General features: G+C 37.3%; 1 protein-coding gene across 2 annotated transcripts; it reads left to right on the top strand.

Annotated features, from left to right (window-relative positions):
- The first annotated feature begins 407 nt into the window (after positions 1-407).
- LOC108895364 (cytokine-dependent hematopoietic cell linker) lies at positions 408-12,044 on the top strand. Of its 2 annotated transcripts, XM_018694138.2 has the most exons (17): positions 411-799; positions 4,439-4,490; positions 6,350-6,503; positions 7,558-7,610; positions 7,892-7,946; positions 9,244-9,294; positions 9,382-9,416; positions 9,522-9,532; positions 9,613-9,696; positions 9,958-9,982; positions 10,180-10,204; positions 10,286-10,367; positions 10,451-10,467; positions 10,544-10,638; positions 10,740-10,817; positions 11,477-11,632; positions 11,708-12,044. In XM_018694138.2, exons 2-17 carry the CDS (start codon positions 4,488-4,490, stop codon positions 11,858-11,860), a joined length of 1,077 nt encoding a protein of 358 aa, XP_018549654.1. In that variant the 5' UTR covers positions 411-799; positions 4,439-4,487; the 3' UTR covers positions 11,861-12,044. The 2 variants fall into 2 exon arrangements, with proteins under 2 accessions (XP_018549653.1, XP_018549654.1); XM_018694137.2 differs by lacking the exon at positions 4,439-4,490 and having other exon boundaries at positions 408-799.

Below are 12,044 nucleotides of genomic sequence, written 5' to 3'. Positions count from 1 at the left end.
GTGTTTTAAGTGTTTATACTATAAAATGAAAATATTACACTAAAGTGAAATATCACTTTGAAAGGTTAAGCTTGAATAAAATATTGTCACAAATTGGAATTTGGGTTCACCTTCTTGTTTGATGTATAAATGAAGCCAGACGATGATCTAATAAAAAGAGAAAATGTCACCCTGCTTCCTTTTGCACTTGACAGAGCAGATGTTGAAATGTCACTATGGTCCTGTCTCAAATTAAGAGAAATACCTAGACCATCAGCAGATTCATTTGACCCTCATTTACTGAACAAATGGTCTGGGCCTGCTTTTCAGACTCTGTTTTTGATTTAAAAATTTTTTTTCACACTCACACACTGCATGACAAACTAACACAGGAAACATCGAGGTTGAGGCTCTTGATCACAGCCCTCAAGGACTTTTTATATGTCAAGATGCAGAAAATAGCTCTACAAAAATGTTTAAACGTTCACAGTAAACAAAGCGTCGAAATATTTTGTTCGCAGCCTACAGTAGAAACTACAGGAAAACAGAAATCAGAGCATAGATGCAGAAGGAGAGGCTCTCCTCTAACAAACGTCTAAAACAAACGTGAAGACCTCAGGTTATAGGCCAGTCTTTCAACACACAGGAAGTCATTTTAGGTTACTGCAGTGGGCTGCTCGACTCCGACAGTCAGACTTAAAGCAGACCAGGAGTTTTTATGTGTATATGGGGGTGATAGAAAAACTGTAGTCTTATTTCTGTAACCATTTCTGGACACCCACTGATGCAGCTGTGCTTGTGGTACAACTCTTCTGAAAAGGTAGGCAACTTTTAACTGCTGTGTTTAACCCACAAGAGACGAGCGAGAAAAAGAAGCTGCTCTTTGCAAAAAAAGGAGATGAAAATGTCTAAAAAAGCTTGGAAATACAACGAGGACACATGAAGGCTCTGAAGCATAGGACTTTCTGCTAAAAATGAAAACTCTGCTTTGATTCAAATTTATTTTAGTTTTAATGTTGTATATAATTGTTATGTACAGTCTCCTTATCGTATGTGAAATTCAGGTATATGAATTATAGGTACTGAGGAGATACTTTAAACCAAAAAATGATACAAGTCAAGCTGATGTTGCCACAAAAAGTGCAAAACTGATCTCTGTAGTTGTACATAATGTAGATAATATGTTTAAAGAACCATGTATTCACTCCAAATATTGTTTAAACATCTTCACAAAAATGTACCGTGAAAGTAAAATACTAAATACTTTTTCACAAAATAAACCTGATAAACATTATAAAGGTAAGCGGCAAGCACTTATTGTACACCCTGCTTACATAATTTGCTACAGGTGTTATCAGTAAAAATGAAAATAGAGCAAATTTAACAAGAGATCTGGTGCTACATTTGAAAAGCACTGTATAAATACATGTTCGCTGCCACAAAACGAATGAGCAGAGGAGTTATTTAACATATAAATACCTACATAAGCACCAAGAAGAATATTATCAACAATAATAGATGATATTTTTATGAAAAACTATTTTAATATTTATTCTAGTTTCTAGTTTGAGCCCAGCTTATATCGTTGCTGAGCTCGCTCTCACTCTGCAGTTGATACTTTCCCAATGCCCATATAAAAGCCAGGTCACAAATCCTTAAGCAGTCTGGTGGTTTAAGTTGCCACAAATCCTCTGCACCCAATTTCCATGGGGCAGAAGTTTATTTTCCAGACTAACTGCTCAACCTAAGATGCTAGCTCCATGTATCTAATCTCCTTCCTTTTCATACATCTCATCCAGCACCACTTCCCATGGCCCAGTAAGCTCTGCAAAGTAGACAGACAGCCGAGCTGAGTGCTGGACCACATTGCCAAATCCAATACTGAGACTGAGTCTCCCTTTTTGGACTGTGAGTTGGTAGCCTGTAATATCTGCTGCCATTTTCACAATCCCTGGCGCCTTTCTGAAATGTCCAAACTTCTATTTTGGGGCAGGTTTCCTTCCTGCTTCCTGGTTCGTTTTCCTTTACAGCCAAAGAGATTAAAAGATATAAACTTGTCAATCAAAAAGTGACTGATCGGCTGTGACCCTGCGTTTCTCTTCCTTTTAGTGCCTCTGTTCCTAAAAAAAGTCTTAAAAAGCTCAACTGTTGCATAAATGTGTCCCATGTGTTAGTCTCAGTGCAGAGCACCAATGTGAAACTTAAATTAAAGCCTCCCTTTTATGTTTAGATGCTTCCTTGTCAGACATGATTTCTGTTATTTGACTGCAAAAATCCAAACAAACCTTTGGTCACTTTATATACATTATCCACAAATGAGACAACACTTGAACCAATCAATTCAATATTCACATGCTTTCATACAACTCTGGAAGCTTCTTTCACTGTTTTGTGGAGTGTTTACACATTTTAAAGTCAAATTTGAAAGTGTTTGGATCTGCAGGTGATGATTAATGAATATTCTGGATAGATAAGTCAGTTTTTCTAGCATGAGGTCACCTATCACGGATATTTTGTAGATTTAAGATAAATATTGTAAAGAGGAACTGGAATCAGTACTGCTTCCTCTACTTACAGAGATGTTATCTGAGATGAATGCTAGGACTATTCTCATGCATACCAAGTGCTATATGTATGATTTAAATGCAATATTTGACTCTGTTGCTCAGTGGAGTATTACTTCCTGGTCTATTCTGAAATTATTTCTGGTCTTCCTAATATAAAACTCCTTCAGTCAACTGAACTTTGTATCTAACTTTATTTGCAACCCTGTTTCCTAGAAATTATATATATATATATATATATATATATATATATATATATATATATATATATATATATATTACTGAATCATTTTTCCAGTTACGTCACTGACAAATGAAATCATTGGGTGTATTATATTCCGAGGGGATGTATTCTTTTTATTTTATTTGCATGAATGATGTGCTACGTTTATTAATGGCACTGGACTGGTCGGAGTGCACAGCTGTCACACCGGACACTGGGCTTTTCATGCTGACTCTGTGATTAGGTTTAGGCAGCAATAACCCTAAACCTATGTTAAAGAAAGATCTGGTTAAATGTAAATAAATACGTGTCTGGGGTTGCATATCATCATCTTTTCTGCTGCTGTCAGTGAACATCTTAATGATATTTTCAGTATCAATACATTTTCAATTAGCTAAATATGTAAATTAACATTTCCTCATTTTGTTAATAGAAAACATTATCAGATCACAATGTTTCCTTTAAAATGTATTCTGTTGCAGATTAGTTGTATATAAGTGTAATTTCTAGGACATAAGGTTGTAATTTGTTTTTTTTAACACTATGCTGATGACACCTTTCTGGTTCTCTCAGCAGAGCAAAATGAATCAATAATTTGCTGTTATTAATATTATAAAACTCTGTTAAAGAATAACTATATAACTTTTGCTCGACAGCAGCCACTGTGACCGCAAGTGGTAATTATGGGATAGTGGTTCATGTTGAACAGACTGTGGCCACAGTCATTAGTATCACTTACACTGTGATAACTCTGTAAAGTTTGATAACTATAGCCAACATGAAGTACTGATCTACCAGACAGCGAAGGTCTGTTGCTGTAAAATACCTGACTGCACTGACTTGAACAAGAATGTGTTTATTGCTTCTGAAACAAACTTTTACAAATTTGTAAAACTGGTAAATATTTAGATTTAGACAAACCAAACTTTGATGTTTGGAGTTTAACAGTTTTGTTAACACTTATCTGTCCGTAAATACTGGAAATTTGGTATTACAGGTAACAGACTCGTCAGTTGATGCACTTCCAGTTATTTCTCAATCGTATGCTAGTTGAACCTCTAGATTTTTCAGAGGGCAGCATGTGAGCTACACAAAATAATAAACTTAACACAACTAACTGAACTAATTCTGCCTCTACTTTCCCTGTGATTAGCACCAAACTACCTGGTTCTTTGCAACTTTTAAACTTTGGAGAAGTCATTAGGAAACAGTGGATCTGTAAAATAAAATGTTACTAAAGTTAATTTTATCCAATGAAAAAGCTTGATATGAAGTTAAATGATTTAAGTAAAGTGGGCATAATGACAGCAGTAGTGTTAACCTAAACTCAGATTTTACTGAGAAGAAATACTTAACAATGCAAATTTAATAACATTAGAATGATTGGAGGAATGTGTAGATTAACCACAGAAAAACCTAATATATCTAATTACAAAATAAACAAAATGATAAATTTGTCAATATTTTGAAAATTAGTTTCACAGTAAATTCAGATATAGTATCTTTCCACTGAATGTTGAAAATATAAAAACAAACAGCTGTGTGTAGTTGTATATAAAGACCTCATTCTTCTGCTTGTGTTGGGGAAGAAAGGCCCAAGGACAAACTGTATTGAAGGCCACAGTCTTTAGCATAACACCAAACTAATGATGTTTTTCACTTTTTGTTGTAGCCCCTTGTTAGCTGCAGAGAGAGGGAACAGCCATGAGTCTGCTGTGATAATGGTGAGTTATAGCGGCTGTACCCATAGCGTTTCTCTGCTGGTTCCACATGAATGTTCCCAGGGGGAAACTCTGGGAGTTCACAGCCCACTGATAATTACCTTTTAGCACAGAAATGAGCAAAGAGTGACTTTCTCTCTGTCATTGTTAGTGCACAGCAAGAACAACACAGACCACAATTCTTCTCATGAATTTATACAATAATCATCTCTCAAATTCACTCATTAGATTAATATGTTAATGTAATGTAAATAATCTGCACCAAAACTGTTAGTTGCACTGTCTTTCTGAGAAACCTGTCGTTACATTCAGATGGTTTTATGATGTTTATGAAGAGCTCTCAAAAATGCAGCACTGAGCAATGACAAATACCGCTAAATGTTTTTGCGGATATTATTTTTCTAGCTCTAGGGTAAACGTAAAGCTCTTTTGTGCTGTGTCCCTGTAATTCTCTACTTCTTTAGCACATACACATTAGAAATAAACATACAGTACTGTCAACCATATCTGCTTGTAGGATGCATATAAAATCTCTCCCTGTTGATTGATTCGAGGCTGAAGAGTGAGGGTGTGTCTGCAGTCTCTAAATTTAGAGATGAAATATGCATTTAAAAGCATGTACAACAATTTGACCCAGTGTGGGTATAAGGCTGAGCAATTTTGCGATAAACTTGTTAACTGACACACTGATGATGCACTGAAATTATGGCACTACCTGTTGTTGTGAGTGCCTTCTGATGGAATTAAAGAGGAATGTAAATTAACTCAAATCTAAGCCTATTCAAAAGCTCCAGCATTTTCTGAGAAATTCTACAGATATTCAGAATTACATAATGAAAACGACATGTAACTGCAAAATTAAATGTTTCTCGCATTAAAAACATCTCTCGCAATTGTCAGGTTTCTTTTAGTCATTTAGATCACATGTAGCATTTTTGTCATTTTTCCACGGCCAAGCATGCGGTTATTGTATGAATTATTGTCTTTTAGAATAAACTCTCAGGGTGAATCATTACATGTGGACAACATACAAACTGGGCTTCTGAAAAGCAACATTTCCTTCCTGTGATGAAATGTTCAGGTTGGGTGTTGCATGCATGCCTGACGGTGACAGTGCACATGCCGGACAAAAACGTCAATTTCCACTTAGCTTTTAAATTAAATGGGAGAAGCTGGTTTGATTGGCCGTAATCAATGCATCCACTGATAATTTAGTCATCCTAATCTCACCCATTTCTACAGCTTTGCCACAGGTGCTCAAACCCACCAAACACAATCACATCTATGCACAGAAATAGACAAGTGTTTGTTATTTAACACTTAAACACTGTGACACAGGCTGTCACTTTTATCTATGGCTGACTATGAATGTGTGCGCGTCAGCATCTGTGTCACTGTGAGGAGTAAAAAGGCTTTAAAAAGGAAATACCTGGGAGACAAGCAGTGGGTTATGTTGCAACACCTCATAATAGCTTCCTGTGCTTATCACTGTTGTATAAGCGAACAGGATCTAACTTGAGCTGTCTGCTCAGAATATATTGTATACTGGGTGATGTAAGGAGTGAGGTTCAAAAGTAATTGCAGGCTATACTGATGTCCTTGTTTTAAGACAGATTGTTGAATGAAAGCAGACTGAGATAATTATTAAAAACAATCATTTTTGTGCTATAATTTTAGTGACTCTAGTAATGCTAATAATTTTGAGGGTCAGAAGACAATATCTTTGCTGTTTGACATACTGTAAGACTGTATATTGCATTGTTTAAATATAATAAATATGCAGTTTTAACAAAGTAACAGGTTCATGAAGGCCGTCTACTGTGCACTTCTAGTATGAAAAAGCTGCAGTTTTCTTTCTGCAGGATCGCGGCAGAGCAGACAGAATCAGAGATCAAAGATGTGGTAACTACAACAGCATCCTGGAGCCCGAGTATGACGTGGTGGATGACCAGGAGGAAGTGCTGAATGTGCGCATACTTCCTGCGAGGCCCATAAACGAAGAAAGAGAGTATGCAGGTAGAGAAGAAAAGACTGATGCTGGTTTTTCATTGGCTCATCTAGTCCTTCATTCTTATTTCTCAAGTTTTCATGAGGGTTTAGTTACTTTAAATCCCATTTAAGTTTTGTTTCTCTTGAGTTTTTGTTACTTAAAAGTAAATTTACTACAGATATTTAGAAAAGGCATAAATAAGTGTATTCACCCTGTACATAAAAACATTGTCAACATACTAGTGTTTTTATCAGTGTTAAATGTTTTAAAATGTTGCTACATAATGTAACTCGTCAGGCTCGAAAGCGCAGCTAAGTGAATGACAGTAAACCACAAAGTTGATGCTTTGGTTGCTCAGTAGGCTGAGAAACTCAAAGAGGTAATGTTGTCTATCTGTAAGAATGAATATGACCTATGATGTGTGTCATCCCAGTCTAACTATAATTAATTTATTGCAAAATTAAAAAAACTTGTTTTAATGAGTTGACAAAAAATAATCTAGAAGAATTAACTGTAAGGCGCAAACTTGTCCAAACTTCAAGTTAAAGAGGTGTAGACACTCTAGTTGACACAATGAGGGTATGTTTCACTTCTCTACTCTGAAAAGCTCTGGAGAAGTGTGTGTGTGTGTGGGTGGGGTGGGGGGGATTAAAGCAGTGTGGATCTGAGAGAGAGGGTTCATGCTGAGTGAGCATGATCTGCCAGTGGGTCTCCAGAGCCATCTGTTGGCTGAGTCAGACTGCGGGACGTTACAATTATCCAGGAGCCGAAGGGGGAAGCATGTAGTGTGAATAGACTCCCTTTACTCTCCTGCACGGATGTGGCCCACAGCCAGGGGCCTCACAGCTGCACGTCTACAACTTTATACTGAATGTGGCTTTTAAATTTGTTCACACTTGGAGTGTTCTCCCTCTGTAATCAATACAGTCTGGTGCTGCGGTGCACTGCTGGGACTGGCAACGACCGAGTTATATGAATAATACAAACTCAAATGATGTTAAACTGTCAACTAACACTGAAACTACAATCATTACTGTCAATGATGAAAGTGTGGTGATCACAGTTTCTTCTGCTTTCCAGACAGGGATCTTCCAAGGTCATTATCAGCTCAGAGCCTTTCATCACTCGCCATTGTAAGGTTTCTGTTATGCTCTCTTTAAATGAATGTACCATTAGAGCTAAATCATGATAAATGTCTGCTTATATGTTCTGTGCTGTAGTCTGCTCTCCACTCCATCAGTAAAATCAGTAGCTTCTAAACACATTTTTTTCAAAAGGCTTTTGAATAACCTCTTTTAAATACTACTACTGATTATGTAATTTTTTTTGTTTCATTTAGTCCATGTAAAGCATTTTGTAATCCATAGTTTTGATCAATGATACATAAATAACCTTTGTTGTTATTTTTTATCAGGGCAACTCGAACATCCTCCCTAGATGTCCACCCAGAGAAATCCCACATATTACAGGTACAGTAATTATTTTTGTGGTAAACATATTCTTTGGAAGTAGTTGAGGAATGTAACTTTTAAAAAAAGTAACTAATTTTTCTTCACATGATTGAAAAACTACATATGTACACAATACAACACACAGTTGTTGAATTCAATACACTCAGGTTTTGCTGCTATAGCCTTTCTTCGCCTGGTACCATTAGCATATGGTGGCTAATATTAGCTAATATTAGCAAACTTTAGAGAGATATTACTGTGTAACAGACATTGTCTTCATTCAGTTAACTGACTTTATAACTTTTCTCTACTTGGCCACATGAAATGTTACAGAGAGTGACTTTAAACCTGCATTATTCAAGATTTAACCTTAAATTAACCTGTTTGTTCAAACGTTAGCCAAAACAATCTCGTGATATGGGGGTAGCATAGACTGTATATAAAAATTAGCAAGTTATCTTGGTTAGCAAGGTGCATTCATAATTCACGTTAGCTGTGATATTAACCGGGATGCTTGTTTTGGCTAGCAAAAAACAGGCTTAAAACAAAACGTACTTACCAAAAGTCCTTAGTCCTAGTCCAAGTCCTTAGAGTGTTTGTTAGTACAACTGAACACCAAAGATATTTTCCAGCAAACAAAATGTTGGAATTAACTTTGATGAACTGAAAAGACATCGACACATCCCTCTGTCCTCTATCGTCATTGACTGATTAACGTATGGCATAGTAGCTGTCAACCACGCGGTAGCCACGCCCTAAAACATACCCTGCTTTATCGTATATTTTCCTCTAACTGCGACCATAATTTACTAAATGAACGTCATGCTGTATTGAAGAAGACTTGCTTCTAGCGATTGAGACCATAAAGTCATCAGGAAATTGTTCACAGAGGTAGTAAATCAAGTGAGAAGGAGGGCCATTTTCTCATAGACTTTTATACAAACGGGCTTCTCTTTGCAACCAATGGGGTCGCCCCCTGCTGGCCATTAGATAGAATGCAAGGTTTAATACACCCGCATCGGATTCAGACCCGGATGCCACGACCATTTTTTTTTGGGTGGTATCCAGAAAGGAAAAGAATTAACACCAGAATGAAAAAGATATTTTATAATAATTTATTATTAATTTCTGAACATAACTGAGATTTTAAAATGAAAATCATCACAATGGATAATTTAAGGGTTAGGGTTAGTTGATAGTTTAATAAAAAGTATATTTCCTCCCTCTGCTGAAACCTAATATTATACTTCAGTATCATACTTAAGTAAATGTGCACAACAAAGTTATTTTTCTGCATTCTGTTTTTAAACCACAGGACCTGCTGTAAATAGAGATCTGAAGCCTGGCAGAAGAAAGACCAGATTAGGTAACACAAATGAGCAGAATTTACTGAAAACACCTGATTTGTCTGGGCCACAGTGACATCCCAAATATTCACATGTTGCTTTTACAGTTAAGAGGCCTGCACCTGCGCTGCCAGTCGACCAGGTAAACACGTGTGCTATGTACATCATGATGTACTATTAGCTGCATAAATTGTGTTGTATTGTTACTCAATAAACAGGTGATCACTTTTTTCTCTTTTTTTCTCAGCACTCACAAAGGTAATTTATTCAACTACTTCAAGGCCTTCTTCATTGGTGAGTTGTGAATTGACTTACAGCTTAAGCCTGTGCTCTTCCAGGCGCTCTCCATCACCTCCGCTGTCTACCCAGGAGTTAGTGAATCACTTTGCTGGATTGTCTCTACACAAACCCTGCATGAGAGAGTGAGTGCTGCCCTATCTTCCCATTCAGGCTAGGAAACAAGTAGAGAGACTATCACTTTTACCAGTGAGCCTCTACACCTGTGGTTCTTGTGTTTTGCTATGTGGCCCTCTCCCCCATGTGAGTGAAAGCAGGCCCTCTTAGTTTACAGTTTGCACAGTGAAGCAGTAACACCACCTGCTGGTTAGAAAGATAATCACAGAAAAGCCTGGAGGACATCTTTAATGAAGCATTTTGTGTTCACGTGTATTTTTTCATTTTAGTGGACAACTGAGGGCAGCTAAAAAAGTGAGTAGTCACACACGCAGCATCATTTCAATCATGCTATTTAGTTTTATGCATTCAATCAGCACATTCAGCCATGCTGATTTAATATGTTTCATTCTACACAATTAAACTTCTACTGAACTTATACTTAACCTGACTTAACAGGATTCCTTTAACTGTCTCATCATATTGTGTTGTCTTTTCATTACTTTCAACAGGGAGAATTCAGTTCACATGCCATAGGTGAGAGCTAAATAACTGTGAATGTAACATTTTGATGAAAAGCATCTTTGACAACAGTAATCACACAGAATGTGTTTGTAGGTCCACAGAGTGCAGAAAGTATCTCAGCCCATTCCAATCAAAGACATTCTTTGGATTTGGAGACTCATACTTTACAAATAAGGTGAGACTTTCATTCCTCAGGCTTTTCAAGACAGTAATGTCATGTTATGCCATGTCTGACTTTTACATGTGCTCTTTCTTTAGGGCACAACAAAATCTAGGTAAGTAATGTTACAGATCATCAGTGTCATTATACAGCAGTTGATGAAAAAAGTCAACATTAACATCTTCTTAAAGAAAGGGTGCCTTCAAAACGTCATCACCATGAGTGGCCTCAGACTAAAGAAGACTTTGACCAACATGACTTTGTTCCAAAGGAAAAACCCCAACAGGTAAACATACTGCTACTTAATAAACAATATTAGGTCAAATTATGAAAAGCGTAACTTTGATTATAGCTGTGAAATCACTGATCTGTGAACTCCACCGGCAGACCTCTTGTGAAGAGGACTGGTACGTTGGGGCTTGTACTAGGGCAGATGCTGAGCACGCCTTACACCTGGTGAACAGGGTATGTCTATATGAAATAAACTGAAAATTTACCTGAATATGTTTAAAGATTTAAGAACTATTTTGACATTTGGGGAAATATGCTTATTTGCTTTCTTGCTGAAAGTTGGATGAGAAGGCCATTACCACTCTCGTATCTGTAACTGGACTCTGCCAATCAGAACCTGTAAGGGTCACTAATTAACATGTTATATCTGTACAAAAACCAAAGGTTGTATTCTTATAGAGGATTGTGTAGGTCTTACCCTAATGCTCTCAGTATTCAATTACTTAGAATATGTACAGTCCATTCTGAGAGTTTGATTGTGCTGCCCTAGGTATAACCACATATAAATAAAACCCCCACCCCTACTGGCTAGCTACTTTCTTCATCCAACTGGAAAGTGTACAGTATGTACCTGTGGAAAAGCCTGAAAAAAGCTGAGTGCCGGATATTCCAAAGGAAGCTGGCATATCACAAATCTACGATGAGCTTGGATAATTCTCCCTGAAGCTTTGAAGCTCCAAAAATGGTATCTGGCACAGCCTTAGTGATGTGAGGGACGGCTTCCTGGTACTGGGCACAAAGACTAACTCTCAGCACGAAAACCAATAAGCATATTTCCCAAATGTCAAACAATCCCTTTAAAGGAATCTCTTTTTTGTAATTTCTGACATTAGGATGGGGCGTTTTTAGTCCGAGACTGCTCTGTCAACAGCAACAGCGAACCCTTGGTATTGGCTGTGTATCATGAGAAGAAAGTTTACAATGTAAAGATTCGGTTCATGCAGAGCACCAGCAAGTATGCCCTGGGAACGGGACAGCGATCAAAAGACGTGAGTGAAGCTGATTCAACAGGCACTCTCTCCTGGTGTTGTGTGTACTGTAGCTAACGTCTTGTTTCTCCTCAGATGTTTGACTCTGTGGCAGACATCATCAAGTTTCACACCATATTCCCCATAATACTTGTCAGTGGGAGAAATATATCCGCAAGCAAGTACCCAGAAAATTGTGTGCTGACATGTCCGGTAACGAGGAGGGATGTGGACCAGCTCCTAGAGTAACATATGCACCATTCAAGCAAAGACAATCTGTTGAATCACATCTGGCTAATCACATACACTTATGTAGCTACGTATTCAAAACATCCATTAAAGTTCATCATGAGCATATTAGATAAAAGCTGACTGTGTGTACAAGTTGTGAAAGTATTTGCTTGCGCCAATAAAAAAAAGTATCATTCCTTGA

Source organism: Lates calcarifer, linkage group LG8, assembly GCF_001640805.2.
Source record: "Lates calcarifer isolate ASB-BC8 linkage group LG8, TLL_Latcal_v3, whole genome shotgun sequence".
Classification (NCBI taxonomy): domain Eukaryota; kingdom Metazoa; phylum Chordata; class Actinopteri; family Centropomidae; genus Lates; species Lates calcarifer.
This window is presented reverse-complemented; position numbering and strand designations above follow the sequence as displayed.